Source organism: Trichosurus vulpecula, chromosome 4 (assembly GCF_011100635.1).
Source record: "Trichosurus vulpecula isolate mTriVul1 chromosome 4, mTriVul1.pri, whole genome shotgun sequence".
NCBI lineage: Eukaryota > Metazoa > Chordata > Mammalia > Diprotodontia > Phalangeridae > Trichosurus > Trichosurus vulpecula.
In genome coordinates, this window is record NC_050576.1 from 189,649,945 (window position 1) to 189,675,024 (window position 25,080).

At 39.6% G+C, this 25,080-nt stretch overlaps 2 protein-coding genes across 3 annotated transcripts in view; one reads left to right on the top strand and one right to left on the bottom strand.

Moving 5' to 3' along the window:
- The window catches only part of LOC118848531 (speckle type BTB/POZ protein), a 72,604-nt gene extending 62,107 nt beyond the window's left edge, over positions 1-10,497 (bottom strand). The window contains exons 1-2 of one of the 2 annotated variants that reach the window (XM_036757450.1): positions 10,365-10,497; positions 8,079-8,224 (exon numbers count right to left, since the gene is read on the bottom strand). The gene's annotated coding sequence lies outside the window, so the exon portion shown is untranslated. The remainder of the gene's footprint in view (positions 1-8,078; positions 8,225-10,364) is intronic. The other variant, XM_036757451.1, reaches the window with a different exon arrangement.
- Positions 10,498-10,517: 20 nt separating this feature from the next.
- The window catches only part of LOC118846974 (ubiquitin-60S ribosomal protein L40-like), a 59,425-nt gene continuing 44,862 nt past the window's right edge, over positions 10,518-25,080 (top strand). The window contains exons 1-2 of the mRNA XM_036755630.1: positions 10,518-10,547; positions 10,650-10,840. Coding sequence (XP_036611525.1) covers positions 10,518-10,547; positions 10,650-10,840 — 221 coding nt within the window. The remainder of the gene's footprint in view (positions 10,548-10,649; positions 10,841-25,080) is intronic.

Genomic DNA, 25,080 nt, shown 5'->3' on the forward strand with positions numbered 1-25,080 from the left:
CAAAATCTATGATTCTATGAAAGCTTATATCAAACTTTTACAGATGGAATGTTTTAAAAGTACTAAATAAACTTACTATTTAAAGGAGGGGTTCTTAATCTGGGGTCCATGAATTGTTTTTTTCAAAAATATTTCACAACTATATTTCAATAAATTGGTTTCCTTTATAATCATATATATTTTATTTTATTCATCTAAAAACATTTAAAGAAGGGGTCATTTGGCTTCACTAGACTGCTACAAGGATCCACGACACAAAAAAGGTTAAGAACTTCTGATTTAAAGAGATTAATGTAAATCCTTTAGTAAAGCAAAGAATTTTTTTTAAATATATTTGAAGTAGGGCATACCTGTAAATCTATGGTATAATATGGGCCTTTTTCACAAATATATTGAGGGTAAGAATCCATCCTCTGAAATATAATTGTAACCGTTTACCATAAAATTATACCCTATGTTAGTTTGGTGCCCAACAGAAGCATTAAAATGTATTTCACCATAATAGTGGTACCCTATTTTAGGTAAATTTGATATACTAGGAAATCGGAATTTATAAGTGCAAAAAATTGATCAGTTATTATTTATATTAGAAAAAGAATTCTTTACTTTAAAAAAAATCTACTCCCTTTCATCTTACTAAATACCTCCTGAGCTTCCTCCATTTCTTCATCTCCAATTCATCTAAATATAGTAAAACTGTTCTTGTAATATTGAAATATGCAATGGCTTTTTCTTTATGTTAGTCCTTTCTGATTTCTCTCCTTTTTTGGTTTTCATGACATTACTTTTCTAATTATCTTTCTACTACCCTTACCACTTCTTCAGTCACTTTCCCTAATTCCTTTTCTTCCTCTAGCCCCTAAAAAGTGAGCATATCCTAAGGTTCAGCCCTCAACCATCTTTTCATCTCTTTCTATATTTGCTATCATGCATTCTCCAATTTCAACTTTCACCTTGGGGCAAATATCTCAAATCTCTCAGACTAATGTCCTTATCTTTCTTCCTAACTTCTAATTCCACATCTAGAATTACCTGCTAGATAACTGTTCACTTGCATGTATCACCATCCCTCAAACTCGTGATGCTGAAAACTAAACTCATCATCCTTACATCATAAAAAAAACCACCAGAAACTTCCCCTTCTGGCATATTAATTTTTGTGAATGACACCAATGTAACTAGTCATCCAGGCTTGAAGCCTAAGAACCATCTTTGACTCCTCCCTCTCTTGTCACCTCTACTTGATCAGTCCCCAAAAGTCAAATTCATTCTTATGTTAGTAAGAATGAATTCCTTGAATTTGTCCTTTTCATTCCCTCCACCACCACCCTGAGAGCCATAATAAGCCCTACACAAAACTATTCAACAGCTTTTTAACTAGTCTCCCTGACTGCAATGCATTCTGTATGCTACTATAAATAAAACATTATTTTCAACATCATTCCCCTAAAACCTTCAAGGACTAATCAAAGGCTCTCTTCTCCTTTCCCTTTACTTCACAAACTCTTTGGCCTCACATTCAAAAGCCTCCACAAACTGGCTCCAAGCCATCTTTGCAATTTTATTTTTCATTTTGCTTTTGTAAGAACTTGCTACACCAACAGACTACTAGACTACTCATTCACGGTTCCCCAACAAAAGTCTGGTACATTCCTGCTTCTTTACTTCTCACTTCAGCCATTCCCCATCTCCCCTCCCCTCATCTCCCCCATCCTCCCTAAAGGTGACAAATCCTACAAGGCCCCTCTCAAGTCCCATTTTTTCAATGAGGCCTTCTATAACCATCCTGACCCACTGATATTTCCCTTCTGAACTACTTATTCAAGCTCTTATTGTCTGAACCACCCATTTGGCAATTATCAAAAACTGACACATTGTTAATTATTGTTTTCATGTGTGTATGTCTTGTCTTTCCCCACCCCCCACCCCCCACTGGACTCCAAGTTCCTAAAGGGTAGGGATCAGGTCTCATATCCTTTTAATTCCCCAAAACGTGCATGTAGTAGGCACCTGATAAACATCTATTGTCTAACTTACTTCAGAGGTCCTTTAAATCTTGATTTACAAGTATTCTGTTAACATACAACTTTAAAAACTACATCTATTTTATGTATAGTGAGAAATTTATAGTATTACTAACAACATGAAAGGTGTTCATAGTGATTGAATAGTTAGCTATTCTTAAGCATTTTTCAATGTCACTATCTACCTCACTCCCTTAACGCTTTTATGCTACAGTCATGAAATCATAATTATAGATTAAAGCCAAAAGGGACCTTTGGAGGTCATGCAATCCAACTCTTCACTTTAAAAGTGAGGAAACAGGGGACCAGACAGGTTGATTTGCCCCAAGGTCACACAGGTTACAATGGCAGAGTTGGGCATCAAACCCAGGACTACTGGTTTCAAATGTAATATTCTTTCAATTTTGTTTTAAGTCAAGATTTTTTTCTCCAACATGGACTGCTTCCTAATAAGGAGTGAAAGGATACTGGGAATTTAACCCATTCAAGAAAGGCCCAACCACCTAGCACTTAATGTTTGTTCAACTGAGTTGCTGAATGATGGCTTCCTTGCAAAATCTAAGTGAATTGTTGATCTACTGCTTCCAGTAAGCGTGCTCCTCTTGTAAACACCAGCACAATGTAACCAGCATTTTGCACATGCTTGTTGATTCTAATGGAGGTCCTATGTGAAGTCTAATATCCACAAAAAAAAGCCTTTCCCTGCTTTTCTCCCCTCTGCACAAAATCGTTTTGCTTTGCTTTGGGAAGGGTGTGTTTCCCATGAGCCACTCTAGAGGCTTGCCATTAAGGTACCTGCTAGAATGTATAGCACCAAGCAACCAGAATGAGGTTCTCTGCCAGACTACTGACCTCTTTCACCTCTGGAAGTAGAGAGAAACAAATGAAAATTTCTGCTCAAAAGGGCCCAGATTTCAAACTTACACATAACTGCCAAAGATTTTAAATTTGTATCTGCTGCTACTGTAATGTACATTTCATTAGCTTAATTTTATTAAGGTAGGTGCCATTTTGAGATTACCATCCAACTCTGAAGAATATCTGAAAAGCAATTAGGAGATTCTCAATTTTAGTGTTTGGAGGATGATTTTAATTTCTGGAGAGATGTTCCACTTCTTTAGTTCAAAACTTGTCATGCTTTTTAATGATGATGATGATGATGATGGCGGCTAATATTTATACAGCACTTACTATGTGCCAGACATTATGGTAAGTGTTTTACAATTATTATCTCATTCGATCCTTACAACCACCCTGGGATGTAGGTACCGTTATTATCCCCATTTTATAAATGAGGAAACTGAGGCAAACAAAGGTGAAATGACTTGGCCCAGGGTCCCACAGCTAGGGTTATCTGAGGCCCACTCGGCACTCAGGACTTCCTGACTCCTCATGCAAATTTCTGACTTCTTCCTTAATAACCCAGTAAAGTCTTACTAAAAAAAATGCCAAAGAGGCAGAGCTCCTTAACAATGGTGTTACCCTTCTCCCCAGATGTAAGTATAAGAAGAAAGACTGTCAGGATGGCACACCACTGTAAAAAGGTAACACTACAACAATGTTAATGCCTGAATTGGGCTTTTGAGGTTCAGTAAGAACAGCCTGATTTCATGAGAAGTTTCTAGTTCAAGGATTAATTTGGGGTTGGGGCCAATATCATATATTAGCACCTTTTATATTGTAGATATTTATTTTCATTAAATCTGCCCAGATGGTCTAATTACTAATTTAAGACACTAGGTGTGTGTGTGTGTGTGTATACATGTGAACACACACACATATACAGTTAACTTTGTCATGTTCATAAGAAGATGAAAATTTAATACGTACATCTGGTTAGATTTTTGTTTGAATTGAGTTTTCTTATTAGACTGGAATAAAACACAATCAACATCTAAAATGGAATGTACTACAGCCCGAAGAAAAAAATAAACTAACCTCTACATTTTTCTACATACGAGATGCTATCCTAATCAAAAGCACGGTTCTGCATGGCTAAGTTAATGTCCTAGCCACTTCAAAATACCAAGGAATGAATACCACATAGAACCCAATTTAAGGAATGGCAGGCATGTACTCACTGACAACCACATGAGTAATTCAAGGTTTGCATAGAAATACCTCATGCTCTTCCTTGAGACAACTAGTACAATTAAAATTATGCCAGCAAAAAAACAACTAATGCCCTTCAAAAGCAACAGCTAAGAGTGACAGGTTGCAGTGCCAGGTAAGGGTTAACTTTTGAATGCTTAATTCCCACTATGAGGTTAGCATTTAACTTAACCCAACCTTCCCAAGGCTGTATTACCAGCTCTGCCACACAGAAAAGCTGGGCCACTCCTGTCAGTTTTATTTAAATATTTGTCCTAGAAGAATGAAGGTCTAAAACTTTCCTTAAAGAGTCTGTGTTCTGGAATTGTTTTCCAGTACTGAGAGCTTTTAGAAACAACAACAAAAAAGATTTGGAAAAATCTCCCTCAAGCCTTACTTTTGATCAAGTACTCCTTTAATTCAATCTTATTATTAAACCTGTAGGATTAAGAAAATTCCCACAGTTATTTCCTCTTAACCTCTAAAACAAAGAGGAAAGCTCAAGGATGCTTGAAAATACACAGTATTCTAATATGAGACTAATATTGTGATGAAACTAGGATGCAAAAAAAACTTAGAAAGCCTAGAAGTAAAACAATGAAATGGCCAAGTGAGCAAAGATGAGTCACAGATACCAACAGTAAAATTCCGTAATAGTATGGCTCATTATCATATAGACATGTCTGTATTTCAGATCATATCAGAAAAACCACCCAAAGTATGACTACTGCATATACAAGTCTATACAACAGATTAAGCCAAAGTCCAGGGCAATCTTGTCCCCCTAACACCAACATACAAAAAGTTCCACTGTAGGACTCAGCATTATCTTCCATAGTGTGGTAAATTTTCACAATACAACTTGGATACACCAAAATTCTCTGATTTCACATAGCATGTACTAGAAATTAGTAACATTCAGGACTGTTCCAAACACCAGATCAAGCAGAATAGCTTATGGTCTATGTATAATAATTTCTAATTAAGAACAATTTCAATTTCATTCCTTTTTCATGAGGACAATCTACTATTGGTATTAGAAAAAAAAACTTATCACACCAGAAAGGGAAAAAAGAGACGGAAATACAGAAACCACACACTTGTGCATATACACAGAACTGTTTTTATAAGGATCCAAAACAATACCACTATCCCCTGCTCTTCCCTTTTCCCCAAAGCTTCCAAACACATTATAGATCTTTAAATTTCATCAGGAGTACCCTTCCTCTCAGAATACACCAATGTTACTTTCTAAAGTAACAAGATTTTCCTGCCATTTCTGAATTAAAAAGGAGGAAGGGAAGAGGGGGAAAGGGTACCTGGACAGGGATGAGGGCAAAACAATACTTTTCTTAAGATGTCATTATTTCAAGAGTTAGTACAGAGAATCTATGAGTCCAAAACACTAGTTTACCTGCACAGAGAAGTGTTAAACACTTAACAGAAATATGTGCCAAGAATAAAGGGAACAAGTCCCTGTCTTTAATTTTAGTATTTGGTTTTAGAAACTCCATCACCATATATACAGTAGCACACTCTGAACAAATATAATCTCATTCCTCAAATGAGAATGAAAATCATTCAAAGGTCCATCAGATTTACATCCTAAATACAAACAATTCCAAATCTTGATTTTTCAGCTTATACTCTTAACCTGCATAAACCTGTTCATTATTAGCACCCCGAGCAAAATTTTCCACTAAAATAATTTTCAAGAGTGAATTAACACGCTTACTTAGTGACAGAAATCATGTTGCATTTTTATATAAAGGGAACTAGAAGAAAAATTGACGTATCTTTTAATATGACATCCTTTAAAATGCAACAGCTGCTTTTGACGATGTTGCCCACTCCCTTCTTGAAACATTCTCTTTCCTCAGCCTCTAACACTGATACTACCCCAAAAAATCCTTTTCCTGTCTCCATCAGGGATTATTATAGTCCTTGAGCTTGATTATTGCCCCAAAGCTCAGTCCTTAACCCCCTGCTTTTCTCCTCAAGGAAAATTCATTCACTTTCATGGTTTCAACCAACATCTTATACTGAGGGTTCTCAGATTTCCATTTCAATCCTGACTTCTTGTCTTCTCTAGACCCGTATCTTCAGCTGCTGACTTGAATATCCTAATTATACCCGAAACTTAATATGTAGAAATGTTCATAATCTCTCTCAAAACCACTACCTCTTTCATACTTCCCAGTTCTTGTCTGGTCCTCCCAGTGTTCTAAGCTCAAAACTCAGGAGTCATTTTAATGCTTCTCCTCTGCCCCCATATTCAGTCACTAATAGTAAGCCTTCTCATTTCTTTCTTAAAGAATGCCTTCCCACCCATGATGAAAGATGCCATCTACCTCCAGAGAAAACTGATGAACTCTGAATGCAGAGTGAAGCATATTTTTTCTTTATTTTGATTATTTTATTTTGTGGGTTTTTTTAACAATATGACTAATATGGAAATGTTCTGCATGACTTCATGTGTATAATCAATATCAAATTGTATGCCTTCTCAAAGAGGGAGGGATGGAAGGGAGGAAAAGAATTTAGAACACAAAATTTTAAAAAATAAGTGTGAAAAATCTTTTTACATGTAATTGGGAAATATTTAGTCAAATAAATAAAAATAATTAAATTTTTAAAAATGCCTTCATAATCCTCCCTTCCTCTTCATTTTTTTTGGAAGGGGGGAATGCAGGGCAATTGGGGTTAAGTGACTTGCCCAAAGTCACACAGCTAGTAAGTGTGTCAAGTGTCTGAGGCTAGAGTCCTCCTGACTCCAGGGCTGGTGCTCTACTCACTGAGCCACCTAGCTGCCCCCACTTCCTCTTCATTTCTGTAACAACTACCCCAATCCAGGCCCTCAATACCTCATTCCAATATTCTTTCCTACTCATTGATCCTGTCCAATCCAGCTATCCCAAGTTATCTTCTACTCAGAATATCTCTTCCTCAAGAACAACCATGACCAAACAATCATTAATTATTGTATGAAACTGTAACGAACAATCTTAGCCCCAAAGAAGAGGTATGGAGCAAACATCTCTCTGCACACCGCTGCAAAAGGGCTGTGGGGTGTGTGGGGTGGGTAGGTGCGTATAAGAAGACGAGAGGGTCGTCCACAAGTTTGGAAAACTGGATGTAATGTTATATTTTTCCATTGTATTGATTGGTTTTGCCAATTTTTTTTCTTCTTTCTCTTTCACTTTTTAAAAAAAATTCTCTGGTATAGGAGCAGCTCTCTGAAGGGGTGGGGGGAAAATTCAAGAAGTAACGAAGCAATGTAAAGAGAAAACTATCGACAAAATCTATTTTCAAACATAACATATTTATCAAAAATTTTCATCAAATCATCCGATGACTCAAAGCTAAATGCGTTCCACATTACCCACGGTATTAAATCTAAACTTCTCAGTCAAAATCTCCCACAATTATTTTTCCCATACTTCTCTAGCAATTCCTACAGTCAACTCCCCACAAGCAAAATTTGCTCATTCCTGCCTCTGTAACTTCATAATACAAGCATCCGCACTGTCTAATCAACCTAAGTTCATCACCTCCTTCGACAATGGAACAAAATTCACTTAATTCAGGAAGCTCTCAGAGATGAGCACTGACACGTTATTATAATATTCTTTCACTGTTTTTCTCAGTAATTGTATATATAATCTATTATTTGCCTTGTTGCTTTGTAATTATTCTCACTGTTGCTCCAAATTCAGTATGTCTGTCTCTCATAAACAGACTGTAAGCTTCTTAAAGGCCAAGATTTATACCAGCTTTTCCCACCGTGTCCCTCCACGACACTTGGAACAATACTCTGTACACAAATAGTCAATAAATGTTTGTTAACCAGTCTAAGCTTTTCCAATTCAATGCTTTTCACAACCCAACTATGACTGGCACTCATAAAATGATTACAAATTTGTATTACCCAAAACTTATTATAGATATTAGAGTAATTCTTACAAGAATTTACATGGAGGAACCACAGTATAGAGGTTATAGCGAGGAACTGGAATTCAGGACATCTGTAATGTCTTTCCAACTCTCGTCAAAGACTTGTGTGATCCAAGGCAGATGACTTTATCTCTTTTTGCTTCAGTCTCACCCATCTGCAAAGCAATGATAGTATTTATCTACAAACTCAGGGTACTATGAACTTTAACATTTCCAGAAATATCAGATAAAACAAGCTGCATAAAGCTCCTGGAAAATTTAGATAAAAGTTTTCATATTTATATGTATAGTTATGTATATATATTTGTGTGTGTGTGTGTGTGTGTGTGTGTGTGTGTGTGTGTGTGTGTATAATCAACTTAAAAGACCAAGCACCTGAAAAAATCCTGCAAAGAAGAATGGTCATTTAATACCTCTCCACTGTGGTTCCTACCTATTTTTTTTCATTTAATGTTATTACCATTATGATGTAAGTCTGGAGAAGGTTGACATCAAACAGACCTCTCTAAGAAGTTCCTTTAAAGGGAAGCAAATTTCTGATACCCTCTTCTCCCACACTATCCCTCAGTCTCCACCTGGAGAGGTGCTTTTCCCAAGCTCTTTCCCATGGATGATGGAATGTTTGCCACCACCAGGTTATGTTTCTACCAGAAAGCCCTCAGTTTTTCTCTCTGACTTTATCTTTCGGTTCTAACTGTAACCATGGTGATAGGTAACAAACAATACTAAAAGGAGGTCAACTATGTAAGCAAAGACTAGGGAAGGTTACATAGAAAAGTTAGAAAACAATATGCCACAAGGCCCAAGAATATGTTGATTAGGGTTTCAGTGTCTAGAATAGGGCAAACAGTCTCTACTACCTTCAAACTGAATCCTAAAGAAATGGATAATAGGAGAGGCAAGAGGAAACAAAGTATATAACAGATTGAAAATATGGCTAAAGGTTAAGATGAGGGAGAAAAGTTAACATGAATAACTGAAATGCACCAAGAATGCTCTGCCCCGCTTCCATCATTTTAGCCAATTGTTCCAATCTTCACTTTCATTAACTGGAACTGCTAACAAGTTGACACTGCCCAGTTTCAGTTTCATCTACTTTACCTCTCTCACTGTCCAACTCTACTTTATGGCAGTGAAAAGAGCAATGAAATGGCCAAGCAGAAAGGAGAAGGGGCCTCCATGATTCCCTAACAAGACAACTAGGCTACTGAGACTTGACTTCCCCAACTTAAACTAAAAAAGAAACAAAAGACATTCAATGAATAATCTCTAATTGCTTCATCATCTCATGTTTATTAAGCACCAACAACGTGCTGCTAAAAGAGAAGTCTTATGTGCAGATTCTATTATGGATACTGGCACAGAACAAGTCAGGGTCAAAACAGTATTGAGTTCGGTTGTCCTGACTCAGACTTCCCGTTCTAACCATTACACCACACTCTGTGTTTAGACAGAAAAGAAAGCACTTTATACCAGGGGAAAACCAATTTCATAGTATCATGATTCAGAACCACCAGCCCTCCTTCCTAGAGGAGACAGGCTGGCCCCCTTCGGAAACTGGTCACCCGGAGGCGCATTCAATTGTATTTACAGCGCCTTGGCAAAATTCAGACTAAGGACTTCAAAAGGTGTAGCCTTTTGATGGTGGGGAGGTGATCCTACAATCAGCAACTGCAACAGCAGGTAAGCCCAGGTGGTGAAGATTTGGCTCCTAGGACCCGTGCTTGTGTAACACCAGAGGCCTCAGCTGCAGCAACAGGGGTGAACTACTGCTTTGTCCCTCGGCCACCTCAAACAACTCAACTTCTCTTCTCTGGAAGCAGGAGCAGCTCACTATCTGGCAGCAAGCAGGTTGAGCCACGGTCTGACTACGTGGGGTAAAGAGGATCGTTATCCAGCAGGTCGCTGCAGCACAGTGCTGCGCATGCGCCCCTAAGACAGCGAACGAACACATACCCCGCCTTGGTTGCGCTCGCGCATGCGTATTGTTTTCTCCCCTCGCCTCCGGCGACAGCTCACTATTTGGCATGGGGGGGGGGATGGGGCAAAGGGAGTGAATGGGGGGGAAGGGGACGGAGAAGAGGGAGAGCCGAGTGTCCATGAATTCAATGCCTGAGTGGAGGGAAAGGACGGATGGTTGATGAGCCACCAGATTCATGCCATCGTCCGAGTGTGGGGTACAGAAGGAAGGGTGTGTGTATGTGTGTGTTGGGGGGGTTGTGTCTGGTCAGCCCCTTAGGAAGGCGCCCCCCCCCTCCGACTGGACAATCCCCTTTCTCTCCTCCCCCCACTCACCTGAGAGCGGCCGCGACAGCTGCTGGTCCCCGTACCCGTGCGCTCACCTCATACTGTCCGCAACATCCGGGACCTGCCGGGCGGCCACACATACAAACACGCAGAGCGCGCACACTCACACACACACAGACGGACAGACACCGGCCTGGCGTCATGGCGTCATGGCGTCAGCCCAGTGAGCGCGTGCCCGCCCCGCCCCCGCGTGGCACCTCCCACCCTTTCCCTTCCGTCCCCTCTTCTACCCCCGCCCCATCCTTTTCAACGCCTGCCTCGCACTGTCCTTAGTACGCCTGCGCCCCAAGGCCTCTGGCCGGGACCCTGGGAGCCGAAGGACGAGGCCAGCAGAGAGACCGAGAGAGGGAAGGGCGAGGGAGGCGGCAGAAGGAAAAAAAAAGGCCGGGGGTGGGGCGGGGAGGGGAACTAGAAGGGCTTCGCGTGCAGGGCGGGGTAGGCTGGACGAAAGCTCCAGGTGCAAGGTCTGGGCCGAATCCTAACCCCTAAAAATGCAGCAGAGAAACATGTTCTGGAGCTTTCCATTTTCAGATAATGATATTTGAATGGTGTGAAATTTTACAAGAAAAAGGGACTATTTTAAGCTACAGTTTTAAATTTGGAAACATTTTCAATCCAAATTCCTAGTTTTTTCTTTACCACCAAAGGAGAATTTGGCTTCAGGGATCAGTCTGAAATAATTTGTTACCACAGAAACAGGGGACATTTTCCACACCCAACCAGGGGATGGGCATCCTTGGAGGGGAATTTCAGGGGAAATATGTCTTAGGACTTCTCAAGAGATGTAGGGGAAAGGGTCCTAAGACAGGGAAAGAGAAATGATTTATTCGGTGATAATCAGTACTTAACCCACTGACCTCAGCTCCTTCCTCTGAACCGGCTAAGTCTGTTGTCAGTAATCAATCCAATCCACTACTCAGGAGCTTCTAGTCTCCTAATAGTCACTTGTTAAAACACCCTGGAAGCACAGAAATCCAATAAAGTGTTCAACCAAAACACAGAGTAGGATAAACAACAAAGGAAGTGAAAAAAAATAGCTAATCTGCCTGCCCATAAAGGATAGGCTGCTGCTGCTTTCCCACCAAATGAACCCAAATTCTAATTCTATGTATGCCCTGGCCTCCTACCCCTAGGGAGCTGCATCCTCCTCTCTCTAATGGGTGCCACCAGCTTTGTTCACGCCCTTATTGACTCTTGCCTGGACTATTACAATAGCCTCCTAATTTTTTTTCCCCTACCTTAAGACTTCCCCCTTTCTTAATCTATACTCCAAACAAATTTTGTTGTAGTTGTTGTCTTTTTCAGTCATGTCTGACTCTTCATGACCCCATTTGGAGTTTTCTCGCCATTTTCTTCTCCAGCTCATTTTGTAGATGAGGAACTGAAGCAAAGAGGGTGAAGTGAGTTGCCCAGGGTCCCATGGCTAGTAAGTGTCTGAGGCCAGATTTGAACTCAGGAAGATGAGTCTTCCAGTCTACAGGCCCAACATTCTATCCATTGTGTCACCTAGCTGCCAAACGACTACCAAAATTATAATCCTGAAGAACAGGTCTGACCACTTCATTCTCCTGCTCACAAAATTCTAGTGGCTCCCTATGCTTTAAGGAAAATATACAAAACAGTTCTGTTTGGCATTCCCCACCATTGTCCTTCACACGTTTTATGTTATGGCCAAACTGGCTTTCTTGTTGTTTATTACTAACAGGCACAGATTTTTTGCTAAAATAAGAATGTATTCCCTCTTTACTTTCACCCCTTAGAATCTCTGGTGTCCTACAAAACTCAGTTCAAGCACCACCTATAGCCCTTCTCCATCTGCTAGTGCTTCTCGCTTAAATTGCAAATTACCTTGTGTTTACTTTGTATCCACTAATATATGTACTTGTTACTTTCCCCAGTAAAATGTTCAATTTTTGTCTTTGTGTCTTCAATACCTAGTCTGCCCTGTAGTAGGTGCTTAATAAATCCTTTTTGATTAAATTATTAAATAATTGAGGACACAGTTAACTCTAAACTCCTGGTAGGGTTTTCAGTGCCGGAGGCTAGTACATGTAAGTAGTCTCTGCTCAAGTTACCTCATCAGAATCTGAAGGAGTGTGGGTCACTGCAGCTCCCAACATAAGGGCTTGGTCACCTCTACAGGACCAGGCTCTCATGTTGATGGGATGGTGGGACCTGGACTCCTAAAAGGAAAAGACCATGTCTTTGAAAGCAACGCAGTCCCTGAATTTTCCCATACATTTCAGCAGCCCAGTTCACTGGTACCTCTGCCCAAGGCAACTGGCCCATCCCACCCACTTAGATCACTTAATTAGTTTTACTTGATGGTTCTTTCTCTGATGCTCTTGGCCCACCCCAGACTACTTACCACTACTTAATTCCATCCAAATCCTTTTGCTGTCCTTTTTGTATATAAACATCAGTCTCACCCCTATCAAGGCACAGACTCATTAGGAATCTAGCCCACTTCTATTGGTGTTACAATACACTGCCCCTTGAATGAAAGATGGTTTGAGTGTGTGAATTCATTCCAGGCGGATGCCACCCTATGCCCTGACATTTCGGGGTTCCCAGCAACCCCAAACTGCATCAATGCCACCAACGTCCTACCTTGCATACCTAACTCATTCTGAGACAGTTGTTCTTTCCTCCCCCAAATTTTCAATCCTGTTCAAGTGGGCATGCTTAAAGCTTCTAAATTCACACACACAGACTTCTGGGAGGATGTGGTTTTCAAAGTAAATGTGTCCAGGGAACCAGGAGCCCACCCACTTAAAAGAACAATATTTGGATACTTGTATTTCTATAACCAGTCATTTCTTGTTTACCAGGAATGATGCAATAAAAAGTGAATGTTTCTGTCACACTCCTGTGGCCTCATTTGGAAAAATAAAACAATTGATTCAATTAAATTTTCTTTTAAAAACCACTAAGGGGTGCTCACCAGGATAAGTGCCCCCAGCCAAATACTAATAACTTCAGGCACTTTCATCTAGAGCTGCCACATGCCTATTACAGCACATTTGGGGAGCTCTCCCTCCCCTTAGGAGCTTGGCTTTGTAGTACAGAGGAACCAGTCACCCAAAGCCTCTCAGACTAAAGCAGCTGTTTTCTGTTCCACTTTCAGCATGCAGCTGCCTGAACTGGCAGTCTGAGGTCTAGAAGTATCTCTATTAGTCTAAGGACTCATGTGTACCCTGGTAGGCTTATAGGAAAAAAATATCAGCTTTTCTTTCTCTCTCATCTCTGTTTCTCTGTCTCTACGTGTCTCTAACCTCCCTCCTAAATCCCCCTCAGCTTGTGACTGAGCAAATGTCTCCTGTCTAAAAGAAAAAAAAAACTCTCTCTTTCAAGCTGTGCATACAATAATCCAGCAGGATCAATATTAATGACCATAAAATTATGTGATCTTTTAGATAATATAGGTATGAAAGTGAAATAAGGGAGTTGATGCTTCCATCTTATCTCCTCATCTGCCAGCAGATGCTAGGAGCGGTTGAGAACAAATGAAAAAGTAGGAAGCTTGGGGATTTGCTATCAGTGGGAGGAACTGCTTTCTCATGGGTGGGCAGAGGAAAGGCAGCAAGGAGCTGTTAGCCAGGCTGAGGTCTCTTGATAACCCGGGGGCCACAGGTCACAACTTAACTCTTCCCAGATTGTACCTGGTCAGCAATGAAGGTCCAGTCTTGTGCATAGTTTACAATCCAAACACCTCTACCATATTTTCCTTGTTCTTCCCATCATTCCACACCAGCATACTAGCCTCTAGCAAAGAAAACCCTACCAGGAATTTAGAGCAACTGTGTCCTCAATCATTTTAGAAAGTCCTGAGTTCACATCCAGTCTTAGATACTCACTAGCTATGTGACTCTGGAAAAGTCACTTAACCTCTGTTTGCTTCAGTTTCCTCAATTATAAAAGAGAATAATAGGGTTATTAAAAGACCAAGTGAGATGATATTTGTAAACCACTTAGCACAATGCTTGGAACTTAGTTATAATTTATAGTTTATTAAGTAATAGATATTTATTTCCAAGAACTCACCATTTGACAAAAATTGCTGGAAACACTGGTAAGCAATTTGGCAGAAACTAGGCATAGACCAAGATCTCACACCATATACCAAAACAATTTCAAAATGGATAAATCATTTCAATCTATCATATCATAAGTAAATTAGAGGAGCATGGAAAAATTTACCTGTGAGATCTATGAATAAGTGAAGACCATATGACCAAAAAAGAGAGAGGATCACAGGAAGTAAAATAGATGACTTTGATTACATGAAATTAATGTTTCTAATGCAGCCAAACTTAAACTAATGCAGACAAAATTAAAAGGAAAATGGGAAATTGGGGGTGAAGTTGGGATTTAAAGTAAGTTTCTCTGATAAAGGACTCATTTCTCAAATACATAGGGAACTGAGCCAAATTTACAAAAAATACGAGCCATTCCCCAATTGACAAATGTCCAGAGGACATAATAAATAGGCGTTTTTCAGGAGAAATTAAAACTAACAATAATCACATTAAAATGTTGTAAATCACTATTGATTAGAGAAACAAATTAAAATAACATTAAGACATAGCAGCTCATACCTATTAGATTGGCTAACATGATAGAAAAGTAAAATGACAAATGCTGGAGGAGATGTAGAAAAATTGGAACTCTACTGTGCTGTTGATAAAGTTGTGAACAAGTCTAACTATTCTGGAGAATAATTTGGAAGCATAACCAAAGAGCTATAACATTGTGCATACCCTTTGACCAAGCAATACTACTATTAGGTCTGTATCCCAAAAGAGATCAAAGTAAAGGACCCATTTGTACAAAAGTATTTGTAGCTGTTCTTTTTGTGGTGGCAATGAATTGGAAATTAAAGAGATGCCTATGAATTAGGAATGCCTGAAAAAGTTTGTGTTCTATGATTGTGATGGAATACTATTGTGCTATAAGAAATAATAAGCAGGATGGTTTCAGAAAAATCTGTGAAGTCTTATATGAACTGTTACAAAGTGAAGTGAGCAGAAAAAGGAGATTATTGTATACAGTAACAGCAATATTGTAACAGTGATCAACTGTGAAAGACTTAGATCCTGTGATCAAGACAGTGATCCAAGACAATTCCAAAGGATCCATGAAGAAAAATGCTATCCACCTCCAGAAAGAGAACTGATAAACCCTGAGTGTAATTGAAGCACACTTTTTAAACTTTCTTTATTTCTCTTGATTTTGTCTGTATTTTCTTTTGCAACATGGCCAATATGGAAATATATTTTGCATGACTTCACATGTATAATTAAGATAGTGTTGCTTGCCTTCTCAAGGGTTAAGAGAGGGATAGGAAGGAGAGAGAATTTGGAACTCAAATTTTTTTTTTAAATGGATGTTAAAAAAAATTTTTAAGTAATTGGGAAATATTTAATGAAATAAAAATATGTATGTTTCCTTCCTCAGAATCCAATCCATAAATAAAGTAATCCCCACTAAAATATATGCAACAAGTGGTTGTCTAGCCTCTACTTAAAGACCTCCAAGGAGAAGGAAATAAGCATTTATATAGTACCTACCATGTGCCAGGCACTGTGATAAGTGATTTCGGGTGGTTTTTTTGTTTTTTGTTTTTTCACAAATATTGGGGTGGGAAAAACCACCACCTCCCAAGGCAAGACATTCCATTAGTTTCAGTGGCTAAATGTCTAAGTGTTAATGCAGATATCATAAAGCTGTTTGCCTATCCATAGCACATAAGCAAAAAAAGCACAAACAGGAAAAAAATGATGCAAAGTTAGTAATAATAATATCAATAGTCCTACGAAAGAAAAAAATAGGCATTTGCTTTAGCATATTCAATTCAATTCAATAAACACTTGTTATGTGCCAGGCATTGCGCTAAGCCCTGGGGATACAAAAAGAGGCAAAAGATAGTTCTTGCCGTCTTGAAGTTTACAATCTATTGAGAGAGACAACATGCAAACAAATATATACAAAATAAAGCAGCAATACAACAGCCAAAAGTAGTTATAGTACAGGTATAACATTAGCAATAAACAACTAAAAATAACAGCAAAATAATAAATAGAATAACTCAGAACATGCCGTATAATTAACGTGTGCATCAATATACATATATAATTAAATACAAGTCACAAATCATACAGGTAAACTTTAGTATTGTTGTCTACTGATAATGTAACCACTTCTCTAGTTTCACCTGTAATATCACATTAGTTTGGTCACGACTCAGGTTGGTTTTCCTGGAACCTATCAGCTCTTACAGCTGAACTTATTGATAGTATGGCCTGATGGTCATTATCAAATCTATAGGCCTGCCTTCCTAAAACTAAGCATGTTGAGAGTTAGCTATCAGAATCTGTAGGCTCTATGGTTTGTTTCTATATCCTAGAATTTTCAACAGCTGAAATTCTAGGCAGGAAAGATTATGCTTTTGAGTTCAATCCTCTCTTCCTCTCTGAGTCGTTTCACCTCAATCGGAAACAAGGTTGTTGGGTTATATTATACATCTTCCTCACTTGAAACATGACTTTCTGAGTCAGTGTCTGGTTGAGACAGTCTTTATATTATTGGTGGGCAGTCTCTTTTTGAGTACACTGAGCTAAGTGTCAATTACTTCTTACTTCTACTCATCAGAGAACCCAATTCACTGTTCTGTGGGCAATAGGTGGCAGTAAATTTGCTTTACAAGACCCCATCACTCTATAGGGCTATTCTATAAAAAGGCAAGTTGACTCATCTCTTAATAACTTGGTATGGAGTAGCTCTCCATTGATCTGCTAATGTGTATGTCTTTCGAATACCAAGATTCCTCAGCAAAATTTTATCTGCTTGTTGAAGGGCTTGAAAATAAAATCAGCCATTATACCATTGTTTGGTCCTGTCAGAGCTCTTCTGAGCTAACCATATCTAGTTGGTAAGCTTCCTTCAGCCTCTCTCAGCAGAAAGATGTAACTGTGAGTGTTTGCATCCTCTCCATCTTCTGAGACTCCAAAGTACAAGTAATAGGCAGGCATACCTGCCAAACTTCAGCAAGTATGACATAAAGCTTACGGCATCATTCTTGTTGGAGTTGTATATGTGTACCCAAAATGCCACATTTTGATGACTCCATTGCAATTTTTGTTTTGGTCTTAGTGTTCTGCACATGCTCATTAGTATGTGACTGAAGCACTCAGGCAGGCTGTGGCTTTCCCTAGGGACGGCAAGGTATAGCTTTCAACTTCTTGATACCAGCAAAAGCTAGCATCTCTGAGTTGCTTGTTTGTGTTTGGGGGTAGGGTGAGGGGATGGGGGTGGCTAAGTATGTCTATGCATACCCTGGTGAAATAATCGATCACCACTAAAGTATATTTTATGTTCTTGCTATCTCCTCCCCGACATAAAATGTCAATTCAAATGTCATAAAATGTCAACAAATTCCAAAGATTTACTGGTTTTATTAAGGGCTTACTATGAGTCAGAAATGTGCTAATTACTGGGGATACAAAAAAAGGTAAAAATAGTCCCTGCCCTCAAGAAGATCACTATATATCTTTATCTATATCCATACTTGCCTGTGTGTACATATAAACTTGGTACATATTCTGCACACACACAGATTCACTTCTATCTGATGTGGTTTGGAGTTTCTAGGAACCCTGGTGATGCAGTTTGGGGTTGCTGGGAACCCCAAAATGTCAGGGTACAGGGCAAGTCTGCTGGGAAAGAATTCAAGCACTCAATCCTTCTTTCAGTCAGAGTAGCAAGGTTTATTGTAACACCAATAGAATGGCTAGATTCCTAAAGAATATGCAGCTTGATGAGGGTGAGATTGATACTTATGTATTAAAAAAGAGACAGTGAGAAGATCTGGAAGGGATTAAGGAGTGATAAATAGCCTGGGATGGGCCAGGTGCAGACAGTGAAAGGAGTTAAGTGGTCTGGGCTGGGTCCAAAGCCACTGTGAAAGGGCTGTTAAAGGAATTATTGTGGGCAGCTAGGTTGTGCAGTGAGTAGAGCACTGGCCCTGAAAGTCAGGAGGATCTGAGTTCAAATCCAGCCTCAGACACTTGGCCCACTTACTAGCTGCGTGACCTTGGGCAAGTTACTTAACCTCATTTGCCCTGCCTTCCCACCTCCAAAAAAAAAAGAATTATTGAGTATCTAGGTGAGCTGGGCTGACCTCAGACACTTGACACACTTACTAGCTGTGTGACCTTGGGCAAGTCACTTAACCTCATTTGCCCTGCCTTCCCACCTCCAAAAAAAAAAAGAATTATTGAGTATCTAGGTGAGCTGGGCTGACCTCAGACACTTGACACACTTACTAGCTATGTGACCTTGGGCAAGTCACTTAACCTCAATTGCCCTGCCTTCCCACATCCAAAAAAAAAAAGAGAGAGAGAATTATTGAGTATCTAGGTGTGCTGGGCTGGGTGAGATGTCTCTGGTGATGCCAGGCACTGGGTTGCTGAAATGTATGGGAAAATTCAAGGTCCATATACACATGTGTATATATAGTATACACCTAGCTTAAGTATATGTACATATATACATGTCTGTGTATATACATGCATGTGTATATATAAGTTATATGTGGTATGTATAATATATAGTATAAATGAATTAGCTTCCATTTACAATAAATACACATATGTAAAAATGAGGTATTATATAGTATACATAGAGTACTACATTGGCACTATAGAGTGTATGTATATGTGTGTATAGTCTTCATTGTTGCTGTTGTTGTTAGTCCTTCATTTGAAGAGAACCGATGATATCATGAGCATGATGTCTTGACTTGCTCATGAAGTGGGTTTGAGAGAGGTAGAGCTTTAAAAAGTAGTCAGCCTATCTCTCTCCTTCAGAGTCATCAGAGTCCAGTGGTAAGACAAAGGTTGAGACTAGAATATAGACCCAGAATATAGTGGGTGACCTTGGCATGTCTAAATTAAGGTCTTTCCCAGGTCTCAGTTTGTCTTAAAGCCACACAATTCAATGACTAAGGTCTAGGTAAGAATGGAGACAAAAGATGGCCCAATTTACCATCACAAAGGTATCAGTCTGGGAGGGAAAAATCCTAAGAGTTTCTGGCCTGAACAGAAAACAATTACTACTTATACTCATTGTAAGGCCCAGAGGTTCCCAAAGTGGGCAATACCATCCCCTGGGGGCACTGGAATGGTGCAGGGGAGGGGTGGTGGCTGTAGGAGCCTCTAGTGCAATTGGGGGGTGTTGAATAAAAATAAAGGGGTGGTGGAAGCATAAGGAAAGGAAAGAAGAGAAGGTAAGAAAATTTTGAAAAACTCTTTATATGTGTTTTGTCTGTTGTATAACAGTTAAAGTCATAGTGACTACATTATTTTCCAAATAAACATACAAAATACAAGTTATAACTGATCAGTGGTCAAGTCCAACAACATGTCTTAACAAGCAAGTGTTGGCAGGCCTGTGTGTTGTACATTGTCGGAAGTCCAGCACGCATTGGCAGGAATATGTGCTCGTCCTGACTTGTTTAAAATACAATACTATATGATTATATGATGCAATATTGCATCATCAAAATTTCAATGCAAGGAAAAAACCCACAAATTTACAATAAATTATTATTAAATTTAAGATGCATCATTTCAAAAAAACATAAATTTTTTTTGAAATGATGCAAATAAAAAAAACATTAAAGGGATAAAGAAAGTAGATTGGGGGCAGAGCCAAGATGGTGGCTGGAAAGCAGGAACTTGTGTGAGCTCCCCACCAGGTCCCTCCAAAAACCTATAAAAAATGGCTCTGAACAAATTCTAGAACTACAGAACCCACAAAATAGCAGAGGGAAGTAGAGCTTCAGCCCAGGACAGCCTGGGCCATCTCTGGGTAAGGTCTATCGCTCCTCTGTGAGCGGAGTGGAGCAGAGCCCAGCGTGGGTGGTGGCAAGACCAACCAGACCCCAGACTGGGAGCCGGGCAGAACATGCCCTAACACCCTGAATCAGTGAGCTGAGGCAGTTACCACACTTCCCAGCCCACAAACACCAAAGACAACAGAGGAGGTTAGTGGGAAAAGCTTCCAGGACAGAGTGATAAGAGTTTGTGGTTTGGCCATTGCCCGGGGCAGGGGGTGGGGGGCAGGGTGCAGCGGAGGTGGGGCAGTTGCAGAACTACAGCTGCAGTTGCTTCTGGCCCCAGGCCCACCTGTTGGAAGGAATTAAATGGCGGATCAGAGCAGGAGTGTAGAGCCTGCTTAAGATCTGAGTCCAATCCGGGTTGGATGTTCTTGAGGAAGGAGGAGGGCTGGTGTGGCAGAGCTGGCTGTATAGAAATAGCTCTGAAAACAACAGCACAGCCCCTCAAGCTTGGAACAAAGTACTCTTTACTCTACAAGGAATCATACCCAGACAAAAAACTCGTCAAGTAAGTTGGCTGGGAACATGGCCAGTGTTTTAACAACCCAGCTAGCAGCTTCTGTGAGGGCGTAAGATGCACCCAGGATGCTGCCGGGACGCTGGAAAAGCACAGGTTCTTTTTATCTGCTTAAACAAGGAAAGCACGGTGAAGGGGTTGACCAGCTTACTTTAATCCAGTATTCACTTAGCATACAGACAACATTCATTTAGTTCAGGGGAAAACGCCAGCATTCAGTTAGCATTCAGTTAGTTCAGGGGAGCATACAGACAAGCATCAAGAGACAGACCAAATACAGATTCATTGACTTACTTCAGGGGAAAAAAACCAGCACCCTGAGGTTCAAAACATTTATTTAGTTCGGGGGAAAAAACAAACCAGCACCCCGAACCTCAAAACCAAAATACAAACAAGTTACAAATATCAACAGACAGACCCAATACAATTCATAGTTACCAACATCTGGGCTCGCCTGAGAGCAAGGGCTGGCCCAGAGTCACGCTTGCTTGCTGCTGCTCCCACACCAACCGGAAAAGGAAAGAGAGAGCTTCAAGCTGTCCTCTCCCCTCTTATAGGGTTTTTGACATCATCAAGCGCCACCTGAATGACCAGGGCCGATTGGTTCTTGACTTGGCCCCTCCCCCTAGTGTAGACCAGGTTCTGGAGCTAACACCTCCCCTCAGCAAGCCCCATGACTCATCACACAGGAAGTTGTCTGCTTCCTGGAATGCTCTTTGGGCTTCCTGCCCCAGAAGAGCAAGCCACAGTGTCCAGAGGCTCAATGAGGTAAGCTGAGTCATTCAAAGAAAACAAAGGCCATTCTGGTTACAGCCAGGCAGCAAAAACAAACTCAGATTCAGTCTCAGACTTTGGAATCTTTCTTTGGTGACAAAGAAGACCAAAATATACAACCAGAAGAAGTCAACAAAGTCAAAGAGCCTACATCAAAAGCCTCCAAGAAAAACATGAACTGGTCTCAGGCCATGGAAGAGCTCAAAAAGGATTTGGAAAATCAAGTTAGAGAAGTAGAGGAAAAATTGGGAAGAGAAATGAGAATGATGCAAGAAAGCCATGAAAAACAAGTCAAGGACTTGCTAAAGGAGACCCAAAAAAAATACTGAAGAAAATAACACCTTAAAAAATAGACTAACTCAAATGGCAAAAGAGCTCCAAAAAGCCAATGACGAGAAGAATGCCTTGAAAGGCAGAATTAGACAAATGGAAAAGGAGGTCCAAAAGACCACTGAAGAAAATACCACCTTAAAAATGAGATTGGAGCAAGTGGAAGCTAGTGACTTTATGAGAAATCAAGGTATTATAAAACAAAACCAAAGGAATGAAAAAGTGGAAGACAATGTGAAATATCTCATTGGAAAAACCACTGACCTGGAAAATAGATCCAGGAGAGAGAATTTAAAAATTATTGGACTACCTGAAAGTCATGATCAAAAAAAGAGCCTAGACATCATCTTTCAAGAAATTATCAAGGAGAACTGCCCTGATACTCTAGAGCCAGAGGGTAAAATAGAAATTGAAAGAATCCACAGATCACCTCCTCAAATAGATCCCAGAAAGAAAACTCCTAGGAATATTGTCTCCAAATTCCAGAGCTCCCAGATCAAGGAGAAAATATTACAAGCAGCCAGAAAGAAACAATTTGAGTATTGTGGAAACATAATCAGGATAATACAAGATCTAGCAGCTTCTACATGAAGGGATTGAAGGGCTTGGAATACAATATTCTGGAGGTCAACGGAGCTAGAATTAAAACCAAGAATCACCTATCCAGAAAAACTGAGTATCATGCTCCAAGGCAAAATATGGATTTTCAATAAAACAGAGGACTTTCAAGCTTTCTCAGTGAAAAGACCTGAGCTGAATAGAAAATTTGACTTTCAAACACAAGAATCAAGAGAAGCATGAAAAGGTAATCAAGAAAGAGAAATCATAAGGGACTTACTAAAGTTGAACTGTTTTGTTCACATTCCTACATGAAAAGAGGATGTGTATAATTTATGAGACCTCAGTATTAGGGTAGCTGAAGGGAATATGCATATGTGTGTGTGTATGTGTATTCATATGTATATGTGTGTATGTATGTATATATGTATGTGTATGTATATATATATATATACATATATACATATAGATAGAGGGCATGGTGAGTTGAATATGAAGGGATGATATCTTAAAAAAATAAAATCAAATTAAGGGATGAGAGAGGAATATATTGAGAGAGGGAGAAAGGGAAAGATAGAATGGGGTAAATTATCTCACATAAAAGTGGCAAGAAAAAGTAGTTCTGTAGGAAGGGAAGAGAAGTCAGGTGAGGGGGAATGAGTGAATCTTGCTCTCATCAGATTTGACCTGAGGAGAGAATACCATACACACTCAATTGGGTATCTTACCCCACAGGAAAGAAGGAGGTAGAAGATAAAAAAAGGGGGGATGATAGAAGGGAGGGCAGATAAGGGGAGGAGGTAATCAAAAACAAACACAGGGTCAAGGGAGAAAATTCAATAAAGGAGGATAGATTAGGAAGGAGCAAAATATAGTTAGTCTTTCACAACATGAGTATTGTGGAAGGGTTTTACATAATGAAATGCATGTGGCCTATGTTGAATTGCTTGCCTTCTTAGGGAGGGTGGGTGGGGAGGGAAGAGGGGAGAGAATTTGGAACTCAAAGTTTTAAAAACAGACGTTCAAAAACAAAAAAGAAAAGTTTTTGCATGCAACTAGGAAATAAGATACACAGGCAATGGGGTGTAGAAATTTATCTTGCCCTACAAGAAAGTAAGGGAAAAGGACATGGGAGGGGAGTGGGGTGACAGAAGGGAGGGTTGACTGGGGAACGGGGCAACCAGAATATATGCCATCTTGAAGTGGGCAGGAGGGTAGAAATGGGGAGAAAATTTGTAATTCAAACTCTTGTGAAAATCAATGCTGAAAACTAAATATATTAAATAAATTAATAAATAAAAATTAAAAATAAAATAAAATAAAAAATAAAAAGAAAGGAGATTGGGGGGATGCTGAGTAATTTTTTTAAAGAGGGTAGCAGGCAAAATAAGTTTTGGAACCTTTGTTCTAAGCCATCAAAACCTAAATAGTGAACCTCAGAGGCTTGGGTCGGGGCTATTATTGGCCATTCAATGAAAGCCAGAATGATTTGGGTTTAAAGGCATAGTTAAGTAGCTCCATTTAAAACACGAAAGGCTTTCTTAAAACCTGTTTCTTCAGAGCTATATTTCAAGAAATCAAAAATGAAAATTGCACAGGGCAAATGTGTGTGTGTGTATACAAAGTTAGCTACATGTGCAAAGTCAGTCTGAATGACCCTATATATTTAAACCTTGCTTAGATTTTGAGTACAAGCACAGCCTGCTGGCTGCATAGATGGGGTGGGGCATGTGCACTAATCCCACCTTCCTTTGATACTGTAATGGGGAAGGAGCTGAGGAGACACTAATCCCATCACCTTATGATTAGGGGTACCAAGCAAGCGACAGACTTTTATCCTTATATGGAAGTTGTTTACTCCTGTCCATAAAAGTAGCACCTAGTTTATCCAGGCTTTCCATATCCAATTACTTGCTGCCTTGGTATGTTAATAAAATATTTTACCTTTCTTTTCCTTAGTTTGCTTTATTGACCAGGGTGGGGCCTAAACCAAGATTTCTTTTGCTCACACACATGGGCACACACACACACACATACACACATACATACATACAGAGTATATACTATATCTCAGTATATACTATATCTGTATATAGTAAATGGAAGATAATTTCTCATATAAATGTATATATCTTATACGCACGTATGTGAGTATGCATGAATATATGCACATATATACACACATGTAAACTATATATTATATATAGCATGTACATATTATATATAGCCTATTCCCACTTTACATATTTGTATATATGGTAAATGGAAGCTAATCCATTATATATGTATATATTTAAATATGTGTGTATATATATATATATACATATATGTGTTTTGTGTGTGGGATGTGTGTGTGTGTGTGTGTGTGTGTGTGTGTGTGTGTGTGTGTGTGTAGTAAGTAGAAGCTCCTTTCAGAGGGAAGCCAAGAGCAGCTGGGGAAGGAGTGAGTCTGGGAAAGGCCTGCTGCGGAAAGTGAGATTTGAAGTGAACCATGATGAAGTCAAAGAAACAAAGTAAAGGTGAGGAGTGAGAGCATTCTAGTATGGGGGACAGCTAGGGAAATGCTTAGAGCAGGCCTGCACAACTTAGAGCCCTTGGCTTGTGAAAAATGTAGAGGAAGACATCCT